The following is a 21,005-nucleotide window of genomic DNA, read 5'->3' as shown; positions in this document are numbered from 1 at the left end:
CCAATTAATAGCAACAGAAAGTAGAAGGGTGTTTACCAGGAGCTTAGGGGAGGAGGGGATGAGACGTTAATGATTAATGGGTACAGAATTTCAGTTTGGGAAGATGAAAAAGTTCTGGAGATGGATGGTGGTGTTGGTTGCTCAGCAATGTGAATGTATTTAATGCCACAGAACTGTATACTTTAAAATGGCTAAAATGGTACATTTTATTTTGTGTATGTTTTACCACAGTAAAAAAGGGAACGGAAACAATGAATAACATTTCAGGTTTTGTCCAAACAGCATACTGAGAATGTAATAGAAAAAATATTTGTATATATACTACAATATAATGCATTATGTCATAGGTATTATCTTCAGGAAAGCACACTGGACCTGCTAAATTAACAAATGGAAAGAAAGGGTAAGTACGTAAAGAAGTTTACAACTTCAGGAAATCTCAAGAGATTTTCAAGTGTTTGGGCTAGACTAAATTTTTCCTACCCTAGAGAACTAAATGGGGCTCTACCTTCACAAAAGTCTGGGGAGGGACTTTTCATATCTTACCCATGTTGATCATTTTAGTCTTTACAATCTTCATAAAGTCCTGCATAAATCCATCTTTTACATGGACAAACTTTCTTATCCAACCTTCACTGGAAAGAGAATGTCTATGTATAATATATTTTGGGAAAACAACTTTTTGTGTCATATGTAAAGATATTAACAAACTTGTTTTCTAGGACCCATTTGAGAAAGATATCTCGTCTTAATGCAGATTCTGGCTATCCCACTCATTCTGATTCAGAAAGTCAGGTAAGATTAAACTGAATAGATACAATATATGCTATTTTAATTAGTTTTCAGGTAAAAGCTAAGAAGTGGGAATAAAAATTCAAAAGTAAAGTATTAATTGCTCTAATGAAGACTTTTTACTTTAAAACAAGTCTGCTACCAATAATAAATTGCTTCTAAATAGGGAAATTTTTAAATTACAGAATTTTTTTTTCCTGCATTAAAATTTTGTGTACAAATTTCTAAATGACTTTGTCTTTGCAGACTGAAACTGTACAAGGGCTTGATGGTTGTGCTGCTTTGCTGCGGGACATTTTGAGAAATGAAGATTCAGGTTTTATTTTTTAAATGCTTCTTTGCTGATCACCTTTTCTCAATTAAGTAGTTCTTTTAATGCTAATGAATTTTTGTTTTAATTAATAGTAGGTTCAGAAATAGCATATTCAGAAAACAGATATAACCCCAGACCTGTAGAAAGCAAACGATATGGATCTAAAAAGAAAGGACATGAAAAACATACTGTACCTTCTGTAGTCTGGAAGGAAATTTGTAAGTATTTTTTTCTCTTATTTATTTAAATATAATACTTAATTCTGGGGGTTTTGATAAATTATTGGGATTATGCAGTTGGATTCATTTTAATAACATTGGTTATTCAGGTGTGTGTGTGTGCTTGTGCTTTTTTTCCCCTCTGTTCAGCTTCTAATCACTGAGTAGTTACTCTTCCAAGAAGAAAAGTAGGAAAAGAAGTGGCTAGGTTTGTAGGAGGAAAGGTTCAAACTCACTTTGACATTTGGGAGGTATATAGACTTATCTTTGTTCTCCCTGCCCCTTGTTTTCATAGATATTCACAAATTGGTTGGGTTTCATGTGTATATTTATTGTTTTAAAAATACTTTATGTATATATATATATATTTTTAAGTAGGTTCAATAGCTGAATTTTTGAGCTGCACAGTTAGAAGACATGGTAATAGGAAGGTAAAATTCCAAGTTGGATAAGATATGTAAGGAAACAAGGCCTGCCACTGATTGATGGTGACTGTGGCCAAGGATGTTTTATACCCTCACAGTTAATCTTGCTGACTTAATTAAGTGTAATAATTCAGCAAGCAGTTTAGAATAATCAAGTTTTGATTATGTTGTTCTGTAGAGGCCTGTAGAACAAGATAGCCCAAAATGGAAATGAAAAAGTCCATAATGGGGCTTCCATGGTGGCGCAGTGGTTAAGGGTTCAATCCCTGGTCCAGGAAGATCCCACATGCCATGGAGCAACTAAGCCTGTGTGCCACAACTACTGAGCCTGTGCTCTAGAGCCTGTGAGCCACAACTACTGAAACCCGTGCGCCTAGAGCCCATGCTCCAAAACAAGAGAAGCCACCACAACGAGAAGCCCTCGCACCGCAACTAAGAGTAGCCCTCACTCATTGCAAATAGAGAAAGCCCACATGCAGCAACGAAGACCCAACACAGCCAAAATTAAATAAATAAATTTATTTAAAAAGAAAAAATAAAAGTCCGCAATGGGAATTCAGATGGTCAAGAATGGAACCAGCTAGTTCCACAGTTCAGGTGGCCCAAAAATGTTAACACAGCAGTGCACGCTTAGATTCAGCTTAGGCAAGGAGTGAAGTCTAGAAAATTATCTACAGCAATAGCCCTGGGTAGTAAGAGATCAGGATCCAGGCAAAGAGGCTGAGAAAACGAGGGCAGAACATTCATAGGACTAGAGGTTGATGTTGCAGGTGGTCCTGAGTCAGAGAACTAAGGCAGAGGAAACAACTTACTAACCTATCTTGGAGGCCAGTCACATTTAGCCTCGTATTGTCTTGACCTGCTATGCTCAAGATGGCAGTCTGTAGCCAAATGTGGCCATTAAACATTCCAAGTATGGCTAGTACAACCAAGGAGCTGAATTGTAAATGTTATTTAATTTTACTCAAATTTAATTTTAATTTGAAAACTGGTACTTGATCCAGTTATTAGAAAACTTTTAAGTATGTTTGGAATAACAGGTACATGAATCTACTTTTTTCAACTGTAAATTTTATTAAATCTAATACAGATCAAGGATTTCTGATGAAAATTTACCATCCAGATTGAGATGTGCTTAATAGTAAAATACACAGTATGCTTAGAATATTTAATGCACAAAATAACTTAATGTTAATTACATATTGAAATGTTAATATTTTGGCTATATTGATTTGAATAAAACATGAAAATTAATTTTACCCATTTTTAATTTTTTTAATATTGCTACTGGAAAATTTAAAGTTGCATATATGGTTTACATTATATTTCTATTGGACAACATTGGTCTCAACTAGGGTCAGCATACTACAGCCAGTTTTGCTTTATAAATAATGTTTAGTCATTTATTTTGTAAATAAAGTTTTATCAGAGCACAGCCATACTAATTCATTTATGTATTTTCTTCTTTTTTTTTAAGTATTATTATTTTTTTTTGGCTGCATTGCGTCTTAGTTGCGGCACACTGGATCTTCATTGAGACACGTAGGATCTTTTGTTGTGACCCACGGGTTCTTCATTGTGGTGCACAGGCTTCTCTCTGGTTGTGGTGTGCAGGTTTTCTCTCTCTACTTGTGGCACGTGGGCTCCAGGGTGCGTGGGCTCTGTAGTTTGCAGCACGTGGGCTCTCTCCTTGAGGTGCTCAAGCTCAGCAGTTGTGGTGCACAGGTTCAGTTGCCCGGCGGCATGTGGGATCTTAGTTCCCCGACCAGGGATTGAACCCGTGTTGCCTGCATTGGAAGGCGGATTCTTTACCATGGACCACCAGGGAAGTCCCTCATTTATGTATTTTCTTGGCTACTTTTGTGCTGCAGTGGCAGAGTTGAGTAGTTGTGACAGAGACTATCGGCCCTGCTAAACGTAATATGTTTATTCTCTAGCCTTTTAAGAAAAAGTGTGCTAACCCCCGGTCTAATTCTTAAAGTAGAAGCCCATTTTGGGGGCCCAGTGGACAAAGAAAGGAGTGGTAGCGCCATCTACCTATTCCTCCAGTCTCTTACTTTTTTTTCTCAAGGCAGGTTATTTTTTGTCCAGGGCTCCCTTTCTCAGGGAACTCTCATTTAGAATGTACATGGCTGGCAATGGTGCCGTGGTAGCAACTTGTTGGATCCCAGCTTAGCTGTTTGTTATCAGAGTTCCAACAGAAAATAGATGGCTACACTCAAATTAAGATAATTCTAAGATGGTTTATTTACAAAGAAACTCATAACAAAGATGTGACTAGAGTATACGGAAACCACAAGGGATTGTGCTAGCCCAGTGCTAGCAGCAGGAACAGAGCTTTTATTATCCTTAGGCCTTAAGGAATGAGGTGAGGAAGAGGGTACTGGGACTCAAGAGATACTGTTGTGTAGAGGAGGCTGCCTTGAGAAGAGCAGTGACAAAGCCAGCCCAAGGTGGCCTCATAGAGAGGGAGTTGGGAATAAATACTTTGAATTCATGCTTCTTCCTTTCCATGATAATGCTGAGACTCCCATTGGATTGGACCCAACTGGAACCCTGTTGTATATCTGGTCTGGGATTTGATTTTCATTCTTACAACTAATAATTTAGCCTTACTGTGTCATGCATGTTGACAGGAGACACGAGACTCTGGGTCAGAGACAAAGGACTTTATTACTCATGCACAGCAGCATATTTGTCTTGGTTCTCCCTTGCTGCCATTTCCCACTGGGATGATGGGATGGACCCAGGTGGATACTGCACATGCTGTAGGTTTAAGCTTCAGCTGACGACCGCTGAGCTTGGGGAATCCACTGGTTTTGTAGTAAGTAGTAAGCAAGCCTGTACTTGTCTCAGGGGGAAACATTACCTTATCCCTCAAAGTTGCTCAATAAAAACACAACCCTGAGAAATGGCCCAGGTAAAGAGCTTAGGTCAAGGCCTTACTTTTTTGGTAGACCCAGCAAAACATGTAGGAGCAGAAGAGACCCATGAAGGAATGTCTCTTAACAATGTAATCCATACAGATTAGCATCCCAGAGAGAGCAGAGCAGGGTGGAGACGGGTAGAAGACGGGTTTGGGGAAGCAAATGAGAGAGATCTAGCATTCTGGGCCCCTGGCATTAAATTCTTCTTTGGATTAGAGTCAGATCAGCAGTTCTGGCCCGTGATCACGATATAATCTTATTGTCATTTCCCCTACATTTTCATCCTCGGAAAGACCTATATCCCATAGGACAGTCTCCTTTAGGGTTGCAGTATTAGAAGTGGTTCTCATTGACTTACTCCTAAGGTTGACTCTTCAGAAGCAGAAGCCTCTTTCCCTTTGCTTAAATTACTCTTTTTTAGTTTACCAAACTGTAGCACTGTCTAGAAAGGATCATCTTTTTTTTTCTTTTTTGTGGTTAGCAGCTGTCAACCAGTACAAGGTTTTTGCTCTGTTGGCACAGTGCTCAAAATACACAAAAACCAAACTCAGCACTTGCTTTCTTTTCCATCTCTGCATAAGTGAGATAATCATAACTAGAACTTTAGGAATCTATTACAGCATGTTAACTGGTATCTATGTATCATTTTAACTTTAGCATACATTATCTTACTATTTGGTGTTAACTGTCTTCTGGGGCTTGGGCTCCTTACTTACTTTCTGTCTGGTACCTACCTGATCACTGAGCGTCTGTGGAGTCACACTCACCCACCCTGTTGCATACTGGGAGGAAGGAGGCAGAAAGGCAGTTCCAGAAATGCGTTGAGAGCTTGCTTGAGAGTGCTCCTGACACTCAAAGAAAAAAGACATTTTTTTAATAAGCAACTTTTTACATTTTGATAACTGTGTTGAATGCTGTGGGCATGTGACCTACTTTCAGTATCATGTATATATTTCTGCCCTCACCTTGGGGAAATAAACTGCTACAGGCAGAATATTTTGAGCTTTGATTGCCCGTATCAAGGCCAGGTGTTCTTTCACGTATTTCACATTATAATAGGCATCCAGCAGCTCTTATCCGCAGTAGATGTCTGTTCTGTATTTGGGTGGCAGGAATTATCTTACCTGTCAGACAATGCTTGTACATCCAAGCAACAGTGCTGTACAGCAGCTAAAATTCAAGGACAGAAAAAGTTTTGTGGACTGAATAAATAGTTATCACCTGACACCAGTTAGGCATTGCTGTCCTAAGCTGTTTGGTAAAATGTTTATGTAGGGTGCTTTTTTATAGTGAACAAGAGCAAGAAAATATACTTCATTTGTATTTGTGTAGTAACAGGCTTATTTTGTTGTTGTTGGTGGTGGTTTTTTTTTTTAATTTTAAAATTGTGTATCCATTTATGGTATTTAACTTGTCTTAGATAATTTGCTTTAAGATTTTGTCTCTTAAATACAGATATACAACATTCTCAGTAGAGTTTCACATAGAGTGAGTTAATAAAGGAGCAAAGTAAGTCATGTTAATTCTAAAGCTTTGAATTTTAAGAAGTGTTTGAGGTTTATTAATTTATGTTGGATGATGCCATCTGCTGGCAAAGGCATAATATTGTAGCTCCTCTTTATCAGAGATTGTGAAAACCATCCCTTGAAAAGTGAATGAGTGCCAGTGCTTGGGAACTATGAGTGTAAAATCTGAGAATTCCTCAAACCAGACAATTCTTATCTTATGGGACCAAAAGAAACCCAGGAGCAGAAGAGAGACCTAGGAATCAGGAGGAAAGGCCAGGAGCAGAAGAGAGACCTAGGAATCAGGAGGAAAGGAAGAGTAATGTGCTGGATGGCCGTGGGCTGCCTGTGATCTCACCCTTCATCATTTTAGATTTCAAAGTTAAACTATTTTAGGAGGATGCTTTTCCATTTGATTTATTATAAAATTGTATTTCCACTAAGAAATAATTTTTTTTTACAGAAATGTTTATTAACCAATTTGTTGTAGCTCATCTATTCAGGGAGTGAAGAATAATTGTTACTGCATGTCACCTCAGAGGGCACATGGTTAGAGATATTTTATTGATAGTAGTTGGGAAGATTTGTGAATATGAAATATTTATTTGTCCGTATTAAGACTTTGTAGCCATTTGGTAATAGATATAACATTTATTGAGTTCTCACTATGTGCTAGACATTGATACTTTACATGTGCTGTTTACTTTTCACAACAATCTTATGAAATAGGTAATGCTCTTATCATCATTTTTCTGATGAGGAGGAGGAGGCCAAGAGAGGTTGAATAATTTGCCAGAAGTTATTCAGCTAGTAACTGTTAGAGCTCATATTCAGGCCAAGGAAGTATGTTCACAGCAATAGATTATCTCAAAAGGAAGAGTATAGCCCAAGTCAAAATGGAAACATCCAATATCTCCAACCATTTTCATAGTCAAATATTAATTTAGTAGTATTTTTCTATCTTTATTGGTTATAATATTTTATCTGCCTTTAACTTTTTGCTTTTACTTGTAAGTTTTATGCTTTTAGCAGTGTTTTTATTTTCAATAAATTGTATATGTGTTTGGGGAATTCCATACCATTTTAAAAAATTTAACTGTTTTCACTTTTTAAATAATTAAGGAGCAACTTTCATAAAGCAAGTGCATAAATCTCAATAAATTTTTGCATATGGGGTACACCCGTATAGTCACCACCCAGATGAAAATATAGAGCATTTTCAGTACCCTACCAGGCTCCTACCCCTCAGTATTCTCACCGCCACCTACCTCCTCATCCTTGAGTAACCACTTTTCTGACTTCTATCTCCACTGGATAGTTCTGTTATTTTTGAACTTCATGTAAATGCAGTTGTACACTATGTAGTCTTGTGTCTGACTCTCACACAACATCATATCTGTTAATTTCATATAGGTAGTTTGAGTATATCAGTAATTTGTTCTTTTCCATTGCTGTATAGTTTCAGATGACTATACCACAATTCATCCATTTCTACTATTCATGGCTATTTGGGTGTTTTCAGTTTTTGGCTACTGCAAATAAAGCTGTTGTGAGCATTCTCGTACACATCTTTTAGTACATGGGTCCCCAATTCCTCCGCCCACGGCCTCTTAGGAACCGGGACGCACAGCAGGAGGTGAGCCACAGGCGAGCCAGCAAAGCTTCCTCTGCCGCTCCCCACAGCTCCCCATCGCTCCCCACCGCCCCCCACCGCTCCCTCTGGCTCCCCATCACTCCCCATGGCTCGCATTACAGCCTGAACCATTCCCCCGCCCGCCCCGGTCTGTGGAAAGATTGTCTTCCACGAAACCGGTCCCTGGTGCCAAAAAGGATGGGGACCACTGTTTTAGTAGACATAAACACTCATTTCTGTTAGGTATATACCCAGAAGTGTAATTGCTATGTCATAGAATATATATTTAGCTTTGGTAAGCTTTTGCCAAAAGCTGTATATTTTTCTGAACTTACTTTGTACTCTGATAACCTATGATCTACCAAGAAAACTCTCATTTCTATTAATAGTCTTTAAAAGGACATTTGGGAAGGGGATCTTATTAGACAAAGAAATAGATTTTGATAGTGATCTATAGAGTAGTGCTATGTAGAAAACTCTTGTTTTTCATGTATTAGTTTACTAATACCAGGTTTCTACTTTGTACTGCTTTGTACATAGATTAATACAAGACTCTGTGGGAGAAAGTAATGAAGTATAAATACAGTCCTGCCTAAAGAATCTTATAGTTTAGTCAGGTAGACAAGAGAATGAAAGATAAGCAATATAGTACAATATGCAAGTGATATATGATTTGTATAGACAATATGTGCTCTGGGATGGTGGAGAGCAGTCACTAGACTAGAATGACTGGAAAAGGCTTCGTGGGAGAGAGAAGCCTTCAGATGAGCTTTGGTGAGTAGGTAGAATTGAATTGGAAAGAATATTTCATCATGAGTGATGTTTTGGGAAAGTGAGAAAAGCTTGTTTTAGGTGTCTAAAATGGCCTGACTGGAATGAAAAATTTCTTAGTTGAGAGTGTTGGGAAGATGGTTGGAAAAGTATGTCATGGTTAAGCTTTGGAGACTTTAAATGTCAGGTTAAGTTCTTGTCTGAGAGCTCAATGTGTAGATTAAATCTACTTTTATTCTCACTCTAAAAGCTCTGATTTATTTATCTTTATCATTATTATTATTATTGTCAAAGCATCAGAATTGTACAAGGTATCTGTCTTTTCTATTGCATTCCCCCTCTCAAGAGCATGAACTGGACAAGGAGCAAGGTGAAAGAGTTTTAGTGGATTTTAGAGAGAAGTAACCCCCCTAAGAGAGGTCTTTATAATTGGAGAGATTTTATTAGTAGTGTTTAATAAAGATTTTAAAGACATAGTGTAGATGATTTTTGACTGGAGAACCTAATTCATTACTTTAAAAAAATCATTTGAGGGCTTCCCTGATGGCGCAGTGGTTGAGAGTCCACCTGCCAATGCAGGGGGATACGGGCTCGTGCCCCGGTCCAGGAAGATCCCACATGCCGCGGAGCGGCTAGGCCTGTGAGCCATGGCCGCTGAGCCTGCGCGTCCGGAGCCTGTGCTCCGCAACGGGAGAGGCCACAACAGTGAGAGGCCCGTGTACCGCACAAAAAAAAAAAAAAAATCATTTGAGGTGATTTTCTTTAGGGGTGATAGCTACTTCTGAGAGTCCTTTTTTCCCTAATATCTTATGGTAAAGGTTTTTGAAGAATTGTATTTCAAGAACTTTTTTCCCTTCTTCCACATTAGTATCTTCAGATAATAAGAAACAGATTCCTAATGATGCTTCTGCTGGAAGTGAAAGAGACTCATCAGATATACCACAAAATTGGTCACTACAAGATCATTATAGAATGTATTCACCCATAATATACCAAGCCCTCTGTGAGCATGTGCAGACTCAAATGTCACTGATGAATAACTTGGCTTCAAAGAACAACCCTAAAGGAATTCCTACTGCACCTTGCCACACTGTGTCTGGTTCTGGTTAGTATGAATGACGTTTTAAAAGGCATGATTATAAGCTCTAATTAAGTTGCCTGGTAATTGTATAAGCAGTCTGAGATGTGAATGACTTTTTTTTCCCTTTTCCCTTTTAGAATCTCAGGCATCTCCATATTCTAATTATAGCTTATCTACCTCTACCCCAGTCCAGTTACCTCAGCAACCACCCTGCCCTCCAGTGGTTCATTCTGTGAGTACAGTTTATATACTATATAAGTAGTAATTTGCTTTTAGAAATTGTCGTCTTGAGAGAAAATTGAATTTGCTGATTGTATCTTAATGCCCTAGGATGTAAAGACCAATTATTTTTTCAAGTTATTTTGTATTAGAAAAGTTTTACTTATTAATTGGGGGAGGGGGAAAGGGTGAAGGGGGAAAGGGAAAGAGATTACTTGAAAAAAGAAATCACCCATACCTACCACCCAGGCATAATTGCTGTTAACACGTTGATAGAGCATGTTCCAGTTATTTAATTCTCTGTGTAGGTTTTGTTTTCTGGTTTTAATTTGTTAAGTTAGTTTTCTTTTAAAAATATCATCATAATTAAATTTTATAACGTTTTATATACTGCTTTTTTCACTTAACACTTTATTGTAATTTACCTTTTTGAAATTTTTAATAAGTTGTTAATACTCTGTGTAGTGAATATACCATGGTCTGTGTGACTACTCACCTATGGTTAGACATTTAAGGAAGTTTTTACCACTATAACATTTCTCTAAATATATTTGTGCAAAAGCTTTTTCACCTTATTTTCTTACATTGTAATTTCCCAAAGTGGGATTTTGTTTAGTCCCAAAGTAGACTAATTTTTGATGTCTTTAAACCATGTGTGATATTTGTAAACGATCTATTTTAGTCATGGCTTTATAATGTTCCCATATTGCAGAGGCTTTAAAAAGCTAGAATATTGTGCTGAGGGGAAATTCAGTTTATTTACTGGTAATCTATAACTCTATCCTGCAAATGTCATCTTCTAACATTTTTCGTTTGAGTTTATTATAGTTAATGCCTACAAGTCAGTGCTCACATTTTTGAAGGCTTAACTTGTTTTTTTCTTTCTTTAGGAAGTTCAGACTGATGGTGACAACCAGTTTATATCACAAGGTAGAACAATTCCTGTGGACTGTACTGATGATGTTCTAAGGAATTCCTTCAGTACTAGTCTTGGAGTTCCATGTAGCCTGCCCCAAACTGACAAACCAGCTACTCCAACATTTCAGCAGCTGGGTCTTGCTAATGGAATTCTGCCACAACAAAGAGTTCCTAAGGAACCGGACCTACTAAAGGGTTTCCAAACATACACGAAACTGTTGGGTTCTCATCCAGACAGTCAGACTTGCTGCAGCCCCACCCTATTACAGCCAGATTTCTTGGCTATTAAAGAAGAAAAATATGTTAAAGAACAAATTGGAGAGGTTAGAAGTGAAAGAAAGGATTTAAACATACCCGTGCAAGATACAAGAATAAAGGATGTGCAGAATGCAAAAAATGTGAACCAGAGTGCTGAAAAAGTTAGAACTATCAAGTATTTGTTGGGAGAGCTCAAGGCCCTGGTAGCAGAACAAGGTAGATAAAGACTTTCTTTATAATTTTCTGTGGCACGTCACTTATTTTATTTTTTTTATAATTTTAGCATTAATTAATTAATTTTTTAAATTATTTTTTATGGCTGCATTGGGTCTTTCGTTGCTGGGCACAGGCTTCCTCTAGTTGCTGTGAGCAGGGGCTACTCTTTGTTGCAGCGTGTGGGCTTCTGACTGCAGTGGCTTCTCGTTGTGGAGCACGGGCTCTAGGCACACGGGCTTCAGTAGTTGTGGTGCGCAGTCTCAGTAGTTGTGGCACGGGCCGTAGAGTGCAGGCTCAGTAGTTGTGGCACATGGGCTTAGTTGCTCCACGGCATGTGGAATCTTCCTGGACCAGGGATCAAACCATGTCCCCTGCATTGGCAGGCAGATTCTTAACCACTGCACCACCAGGAAAGTCCCTGTGGCATGTCATTTAAATTCAGAATAACTGACATGGAGTTTGTGATATTTTCCATAGAAATATGTCTTGTGCTAATGAGGAAATGAATTTTGTCTGTTTTATTCTTATTTTTTAGGTTTTGCTCCTCTTGTTTCCTGTGGATTTGAAATGTGCTAGGGAATATCAAACAGTCTTTTACTTGAAAGTGTGTATTCATTCTGCTTGATTCAAAGGACCTTGAAAAGATTCAACCAGTTATAGAGATAAACTTTAAGGGGTTAGAGGACCCTAAACATGATTAACTCCCTAGAATAGAATGATAATTTTTTCCTATTTTAAAAAGGTGCAGAAAATTTCCTCTCATCATTTCTTTAGTAACCAACTGTTATAATGTTTAACAAATCTCACTTTGAGAAGGAACCTAAAACTTTTTATGCCCTTTTAAATTCACTCTTGGGATTTTTTAATTAAATCAAGAAAAATGTCTTGGGTGGAGTTAAGAGACATTTGAGCCAGGTCATATTCATATGTTTTCATTATAGGTGTATATTCTAAATAATGGCTTTCATTTGGAGTGAGTTACAGATTTGTCATCTAGAAAACACAGTAATTAATTGTGGAAGCACTGATTGAATACCTAATATTTGCAGGCTGACAAAAAAAGTACCAAATGTTAAAATTTATCTAAAGGATTGTAGCACTGTTGATCCAGTGGTTTAATATATTAAAATCTCCTATGGTTTTAGACTTTAAGTTTGTTACTGTTTTCTTAACCAAATACTTAATCATTGGCAACAATAATAATAGTAACAATATCATTTACTGAGCGCTTACCATGTGCCCAGCACTGTGCTAAGTGTTTTATATGCATTATCTCGTTTAATCCTCACAGCAACCCTATGAGGTACTGTTATTGTCCCCATTTTACAGATGAGGAAACTGAGGCTTGCAGAACAGTATTTCATTTAATCCTCTCAGCAACCCCATGAGGTACTGTTGTTATCTCCATTTAACTATGAAGAAACCTAGGCTTCAACAGTTAAGTAATTTGACTAAGGTACATTGCTAGAAAGTGGTGGAGCCCAGGTCTCGGCCTCCAATGCTTACAAGCAAAACCCCTCTATGGAGGATTGGTAGAAGTCTGCTCTGTAATTGGGCACAGTTGTTTACTATGTGCATGTAAACATTCCATCAGGGTGTTAAAATACTCATGGAGTTGAGTAAATTTTTGTAACTAGAATACACTTTACCTCTTTTGGATATCAGACAGTTAATATTATATTTATCAAATGTTTTCAGTTCACAGAAAATTTGAATAGAAATGAGGGGACAAAAATAAAAGGACAAAAGATCTAAAATCTACCTTCTCCCTGTGGCTGTTTGCCACCTCCCAAACCATCCACTCCCCACAATTAATAACAAAAATGATAACTGCTTTTGATGCTACATCAAATGAAGTGTAGCTGATTGTGTTAACCTACTTTATAAAATTAAATAATAAAATCTTATCTTAGCAGACCTTTCCTCAATGTGTGGCCAAATTGAATCACCTAAAGTGAGTTATTTGTTTATGCCAGGATCAAAGGTTGTATTATAAATGTTAATACTGTAATTAATTATAGGAAACCCTTTAGCAATTATAGGAGTCTAATATAGTCTTCTGGTAAATGTGAACTAGGAGATATATATAAACCATCTTCCTACTAGACATTTTAACTGAAAAAATCACTGATATAATTCTGTGACTTAAGATTAATCTTTAGTTTACTGAACTTAATGTCTTTAGAATTCTTTTCAGTAAGGAAATGCAGGTGGCAGGAAAGAGGAAAATAGGATTTGTATAATAAATTCATAAATGAGTTGAGTTTGTTTATAGCATGTATGTATATTTCTGAAATATTTTCTTTTTTAGTAATACATATGAATAATCTTATCCAAAAATAATTTATGATATTGTCTTTACTCATTTCTTCTGCCTTTTATAGAAGATTCAGAAATTCAGAGGTTGATTACAGAACTGGAGTTGTATATATCTCTGCTTCCAACAGTAAATGGAAACACAAATATTCAGGTTGAAATAGCACTGGCCATGCAACCACTAAGAAGTGAAAATGCTCATTTACGCAGGTAAGAATTGCTCTTTGAATTTTTTTGTCTCCATGCAAAGATGTCCCGTGGCCAGAACAAAAGTGCCTAATGATATATCTAGGGCTTCATAAGGAAAATAGATATATACTGTCTTACTGTGCTTCTACTTTTTCTTCCCTATTTTCCAAATATTGCTGGCATTCTCTAACTCTTCCGTTACTTCTGCCCACTAGTACATATTTTTTTACATCTGTTATCACTTGGTTGGTAGTGAATGGAGAGGAAAATGAACTACCTCAAGGTATTTATCAGGCCAGTCTAAGCCATACAGTAACAAACTCCAAAATCTCAATGGCATAGCACAGCAGAAGTTTATTTCTCCCTCACACCAAGACCAGCATGGGTCATCTGAGGCTATCCTGTGACTCAGGATTTAGGTTCCCTCCGTCTTAGGATCTACTATCTCAGTATATGTTATTTAGGAAAAAGAGAACATGGATATGGCAAACCAACTCTTACATGCCCTGGCCCAGAAGTATGATAGTCTCACTTCTACTTGTATTTTATAGGCTAAAATGAGGAATATGGCCCTGCCTAATATAAAGATCTGGGACATGAAATTTTCTCATACTTCCATATACTCCAAAGGAAAGGAGAACCTAATATGGGTGAACACCAGTCACCCCACTACATTCAGACATAGGAAAAAACTCATTTAAATTCTTAGATAATTTTTCTTTTGGCTATCTTAACTTATGTTGATATTATGGCCTTAATTTGTTTAGAAAAGATATAAACCAGAAATACAGAAATCACTTACACGTTATCAATAATATCTTAACTTTGAACATTTCGGTGGTGATCACCAAGGCCCCTGCTCCAGTATCTATCAGTACACTTTGCAGAGGATTGGAGGACACTTTCAGGTGCTTCTGCAGCACTGCAGTGTGTGAGTGTGCCCTGAGAGGGCATTATAGTTGCGTGAGCTATAGACATTGTATCAGATGGGAACTGCAAGGACCTGCATAATTTTAAAAAACTGGAAAGCAACAAAATAGGATTCCTGGTTGGAGGATAGCTTAAATTCATGGATCTGGAGCCTGCAAAGGCACGACACCTAGTGAGATTTACTCATTTAGGATTATTTCTCTAAAGGTCATTAGTCTTTAGATACTGTGGTATATGGTGGGGTTTCTGGTTTAAATTCTAATAATACTGTCTTTAGTCCTGACCTAAGGGATCCCTGTAATAGCATTAGTTTTTCAAAAGCAACACCAAGTATAAATAATAATAATGGTAATAGCCAATACTACTACTAACATTTATTGAATGTTTCTTATGTGCCAGGCCATAAGACATAATATAATATGTGCCATATATTATCCTTTATATGTCATCTCTTTAAATTCTTACAGCAGCTCTATGAGGTAGGTATTATGTTATTCTTATTCAGATGAGGAAACCAAGGCACAGAGAGGTTATGTAACTTAACCCAAGGTCACATACCTAAGATGTAACAGAGACAAGACTCAAACCTGGCTGGGCAGTTTGATTTTAGAGTGCATTGATCTTAATTTCTACGCTTCTGCATTGCTTCTGCTAGGAATAGAGACTAACTTATTTATGCTTCAGTATTTATGTGTATTTTGTGGAACAAAAGAACATACTGTAATCCATTTAAAATAAACACATATGTTTTTAAAGGTATGACTATCAAATAGTTTCTTAAACAAGCATACTAAAACTTAGTCTCCAGATATTATCTATTTTAACATTGTGACCATGGGAAATATCAGTAGTTGTTATTTATTTATATTCCTTAGAACATTTTAAAATTGCTTTAGGAGCTAATTTATAAGCCACTTAAGAAAATGAGACTTAATACTTTATTGGTCTCTGCTTGTTGTTAATTTTTTTTAAGGGTATTAGTTTAACGTCTCACCTAATTCTTCAGACTTGGCATCAAAGCTTTTTGGCTGTATCCTTAGAGGACAAAGATTAAATAGCATGCTACTGCCATTGTTTACCTGACCTTCTAAAATTGAAATTATTGAAAAATGAGGAATTTGTCAGATACTCTTTTTAGCAGAATGAGATTTCCAGCACAAGTATAGGAATTTTTTTGCCTCTTTGGTAATCTTTATTTGGAAAGAAACATCCATAATCTCCATTACAAGTGAAAGTTGGAATGCATAGGCTTATTCAAAAGTGTTTTTCAGCTTTTTCAATCAAAAAAAATTTTTCTTTCTTTTTTGGGCATTTTGAAACTTCCTGTTCCTTTATGGCCAGAAAACTAATCTTTAAGGACTTTCTTGGTGTTTATTGCCATCTTGTGGCTTAAAAAAAAATAGCTAGGTGCATTATTTCTTTGGCATTTGGGTCTGGGCAGTTTTTATGAGCACTCCTGACACAGTGCTCAACATTTAGCCTTCCTGGTCCCTACCCATAAAATGTCTGTAGTGCCCTATTCACTGTGACCACCAAAAGGCCTGGCACGTTCCAAATTTTACTGGGTGAGGGCTGTGGGGGTTCCAGTTCAGCTAGAGAGGGACTTTAATATTCAAAGGGCAACTTAGAATTCACGACCATTTCCTGATATTAGACTCAAATATGAGACCATTGTGTACCCACACAGAACAAAAGCTGAAGTGGATGTCAATAGGAGGAGCTGGAGTGTGGCCTTCAGTCTTTTGGCCTGATAATTTGACATATGGTAACATAATTCTTCCAGATGGAAGTTACTAGAGGAAGAATAGATAGTTTGCTTTTATTTCACTTTTTATTTTTAGCTTTTAATTTAGTTTTTGAATTTTATTTAATTTATTTTTTTATACAGCAGGTTCTTATTAGTTATCTACTTTATACATATTAGTGTATATATGTCTATCCCAATCTCCCAATTCATCACACCACGACCACCACCCCCTGCCACTTTCCCCCCTTGGTGTCCATACGTTTGTGCTCTACATCTGTGTCTCTATTTCTGCCCTGCAAACAGGTTCATCTGTACCATTTTTCTAGGTTCCACATATATGCATTAATACGCGATATTTGTTTTTCTTTTTCTGACTTACTTCACTCTATATGACAGTCTCTAGATCCATCCATATCTCTACACATGACCCAATTTCGTTCCTTTTTATGGCTGAGTAATATTCCATTGTATATATGTACCACGTCTTCTTTATCCATTTGTCTGTCAATGGGCAATTAGGTTGCTTCCATGTCCTGGCTATTGTAAATAGTGCTGCAAGGAACATTGGGGTATATGTCTCTGTTTAATTTCTGGTTTTCTCTGGGTATATGCCCAGTAGTGGGATTGCTGGGTCATATGGTAATTCTACTTTTAGTTTTTTTGTTTGTTTTGTTTTTTGGTTTGTTTGTTTGTTTTTGCCATACGCGGGTTTCTCACTGTTGTGGCCTCTCCCGTTGCGGAGCACAGGTTCCGGACGTGTAGGCTCAGTGGCCATGGCTCACGGGCCTAGCCATTCCGCGACATGTGGGATCTTCCTGGACCGGGGCACGAACCCGTGTCCCCTGCATCAGCAGGCAGACTTCAACCACTGCGCCACCAGGGAAGCCATATTTTTAGTTTTTAAGGAAACTCCATACTGTTCTCCATAGTGCTGTATCAATTTACATTCCCACCAACAGTGCAAGAGGGTTCCCTTTTCTCCACACCCTCTCCAGCATTTGTTTGTAGATTTTCTGATGATGTCCATTCTAACAGGTCTGAAGTGATACCTCATTGTAGTTTTGATTTGCATTTCTCTAATAATTAGTGATGTTGAGCAGCTTTTCATGTGCTTCTTGGCCATCTGTATGTCTTCTTTGGAGAAATGTCTATTTACGTCTTCTGCCCATTTTTGGATTGGGTTGTTTGTTTCCTTAATATTGAGCTGCATGAGCTGTTTATATATTTTGGAGATTAATCCTTTGTCCATTGATTCGTTTGCAAATATTTTCTCCCATTCTGAAGGTTGTCTTTTCATCTTGTTTGTAGTTTCCTTTGCTTTTCAAAAGCTTTTAAGTTTCATTAGGTCCCATTTGTTTATTTTTGTTATTTCCATTACTCTAGGAGGTGGATCAAAAAAGATCTTGCTGTGATTTATGTCAAAGAGTGTTCTTCCTATGTTTTCCTCTGAGAGTTTTATAGTATCCGGTATTACATTTAGGTCTCTAATCCATTTTGAGTTTATTTTTGTGTATGGTGTTAGGGAGTGTTCTAATTTCATTCTTTTACATGTAGCTGTCCAGTTTTCCCAGCACCACTTATTGAAGAGACTGTCTTTTCTCCATTGTATATCTTTGCCTCCTTTGTCATAGATTAGTTGACCATAGGTGCGTGGGTTTATCTCTAGGCTTTCTATCTTGTTCCATTGATCTATGTTTCTGTTTTTGTGCCAGTACTATATTGTCTTGATTACTGTAGCTTTGTAGTATAGTCTGAAGTCAGGGAGTCTGATTCCTCCAGCTCTGTTTTTTTCCGTCAAGACCGCTTTTGCTATTTTGGGTCTTCTGTGTCTACATTACAAATTTTAAGATTTTTTGTTCTAGTTCTGTAAAAAATGCCCCAGCTAATTTGATAGGGATTGCATTGAATCTGTAGATTGCTTTGGGTAGTATAGTCATTTTCACAATATTGATTCTTCCAATCCAAGAACATAGTATATCTCTCCATCTTTTGGTATCATCTTTAATTTCTTTCATCAGTGTCTTATACTTTTCTGAGTATAGGTCTTTTATCACCTTAGGTAGGTTTATTCCTTGGTATTTTATTCTTTTTGTTGCAGTGGTGAATGGGATTGTTTCCTTAATTTCTCTTTCTGATCTTTCATTGTTAGTGTATACGAATGCAAGAGATTTCTGCGCATTAATTTTGTATCCTGCAACTTTACCAAATTCATTGATTAGCCCTAGTAGTTTTCTGGTGCCATCTTTAGGATTCTCTGTGTATACTATCATGTCATCTGCAAACAGTGACAGTTTGACTTCTTCTTTTCCAGTTTGTATTCCTTTATTTCTTTTTCTTCTCTAATTGCCGTGACTAGGACTTCCAAAGCTATGTTGAATGATAGTGATGAGAGTGGACATCCTTGTCTTGTTCCTGATCTTAGAGGAAATGGTTTCAGTTTTTCACCATTGAGAATGATGTTTGCTTTGGGTTTGTCGTGTATGGCCTTTATTATGTTGAGGTAGGTTCCCTCTATGCCCACTTTCTGGAGAGTTTTTATCATAAATGGGTGTTGAATTTTGTCAAAAGCTTTTTCTGCATCTATTGAAATGATCATATGGTTTTTATTCTTCAATTTGTTAATATGGTGTATCACATTGATTGATTTGTGTATATTGAAGAATCCTTGCATCCCTGGTATAAATCCCACTTGATCATGGTGTATGATCCTTTTAATGTGCTGTTGGATTCTGTTTGCTAGTATTTTGTTGAAGATTTTGGCGTCTATATTCATCAGTGATATTGGTCTGTCATTTTCTTTTTTTGTAGAGTCTTTGTCTGGTTTTGGTATCAGGGTGATGGTGGCCTCATAGAATGAGTTTGGGAGTGTTCCTTCCTCTGCAGTTTTTTGGAAGAGTTTGAGAAGGATGGGTGTTAGCTCTTCTCTAAATGATTGATAAAATTCACCTGTGAAGCCATCTGGTCCTGGACTTCTGTTTGTTGGAAGATTTTTAATCACAGTTTCAATTTCATTATTTGTGATTTGTCTGTTCATATTTTCTATTTCTTCCTGGTTCAGTCTTGGAAGGTTATACCTTTCTAAGAATTTGTCCATTTCTTCCAGGTTGTCCATTTTATTGGCATAGAGTTGCTTGTAGTAGTCTCTTAGCATGCTTTGTATTTCTACAGTGTCTGTTGTAACTTCTCCTTTTTCATTTCTAATTTTATTGATTTGAGTCCTCTCCCTTGTTTTCTTGATGAATCTGGCTAATGGTTTATCAATATTGTTTATTTTCTCAAAGAACTAGCTTTTAGTTTTATTGATCTTTGCTATTGTAGTCTTTGTTTCTATTTCATTTATTTCTGCTCAGATCTTTATGATTTCTTTCCTTCTGCTAACTTAGGGCTTTGTTTGTTCTTCTTTCTCTAGTTTCTTTAGTTGTATGGTTAGATTGTTTATTTGAGATGTTTGTTGTTTCTTGAGGTAGGATTGTATTGCTATAAACCTGCCTCTTAGAACAGCTTTTGCTGCATCCCATAGGTTTTGGCTCATGATGTTTTCATTGTCAGTTATCTCTAGGTATTTTTTTTATTTCCTCTTTGATTTCTTCAGTGATCTCTTGGTTATTTAGTAATGTATTGTTTAGCCTCCATGTGTTTGTGTTTTTCCCCCGTAATTGATTTCTAATCTCATAGCGTTGTGGTCAGAAAAGAGCCTTGATATGATTTGAATTTTCTTAAATTTACCGAGGCTTGATTTGTTACGCAAGATGTGATTTATACTGGAGAATGTTCTGTGCGCATTTGAGAAGAAAGTGTAATATGCTGTTTTTGGATGGAATGTCCTATAAATATCAATTAAATCTATCTGGTCTGTTGTGTCATTTAAAGCTTGTGTTTCCTTATTAATTTTCTGTTTGGATGATCTGTCCATTGGTGTAAGTGCGGTGTTAAAGTCCCCCACTGTTGTGTTACTGTCGATTTCCTCTTTTATAGCTGTTAGCAGTTGCCTTATGTATTGAGGTGCTCCTATGTTGGATGCATATATATTTATAATTGTTATATCTTCTTCTTGGATTGATCCCTTGATCATTACGTAGTGTCCTTCCTTGTCTCTTGTAACATTCTTTATTTTAAAGTCTATTTTATCTGATATGAGTATTGCTACTCCAGCTTTCTTTTGATTTCCATTTGCATGGAATATCTTTTTCCATCCTGTCACTTTCAATCTGTATGTGTCCCTAGGTCTGCAGTGGGTCTCTTGTAGACAGCGTATAGATGGGTCTTGTTTTTATATCCATTCAGCAAGTCTGCGTCTTTTGGTTGGAGCATTTTATCCATTTACCTTTAAGGTAATTATCAATATTTATGTTCCTGTTACCATTTTCTTAATTGTTTTGGGTTTGTTTTTGTAGGTCCTTTTCTTCTCTTGTGTTTCCCACTGAGAGAATTTCCTTCAACATTTGTTGTAGAGCTGGTTTTGTGGTGCTGAATTCTCTTAGCTTTTGCTTGTCTGTAAAGCTTTTTATTTCTCCACCGAATCTGAATGAGATCTTTGCCCGGTACAG

The 21,005-nt window shown here is 37.0% G+C and overlaps 1 protein-coding gene across 5 annotated transcripts in view; it reads left to right on the top strand.

Moving 5' to 3' along the window:
* Nucleotides 1-21,005, top strand: part of CCDC14 (coiled-coil domain containing 14) — a 44,143-nt gene that overhangs the window by 6,583 nt on the left and 16,555 nt on the right. For 2 of the 5 annotated variants that reach the window (XM_082839589.1, XM_082839586.1), the window contains exons 2-9: nt 348-403; nt 723-795; nt 1,039-1,108; nt 1,198-1,323; nt 9,453-9,689; nt 9,803-9,897; nt 10,775-11,276; nt 13,661-13,802. In XM_082839589.1, coding sequence (XP_082695715.1) covers nt 348-403; nt 723-795; nt 1,039-1,108; nt 1,198-1,323; nt 9,453-9,689; nt 9,803-9,897; nt 10,775-11,276; nt 13,661-13,802 — 1,301 coding nt within the window. Of the gene's footprint in view, nt 1-347; nt 404-722; nt 796-1,038; nt 1,109-1,196; nt 1,324-9,452; nt 9,690-9,802; nt 9,898-10,774; nt 11,277-13,660; nt 13,803-21,005 lie in introns of those variants that run through there. The other 3 variants (XM_082839587.1, XM_082839588.1, XM_082839590.1) reach the window with 3 other exon arrangements.

Source organism: Leucopleurus acutus, assembly GCF_964270905.1.
Source record: "Leucopleurus acutus genome assembly, chromosome: 5".
Classification (NCBI taxonomy): Eukaryota; Metazoa; Chordata; class Mammalia; order Artiodactyla; family Delphinidae; genus Leucopleurus; species Leucopleurus acutus.
This window is presented reverse-complemented; position numbering and strand designations above follow the sequence as displayed.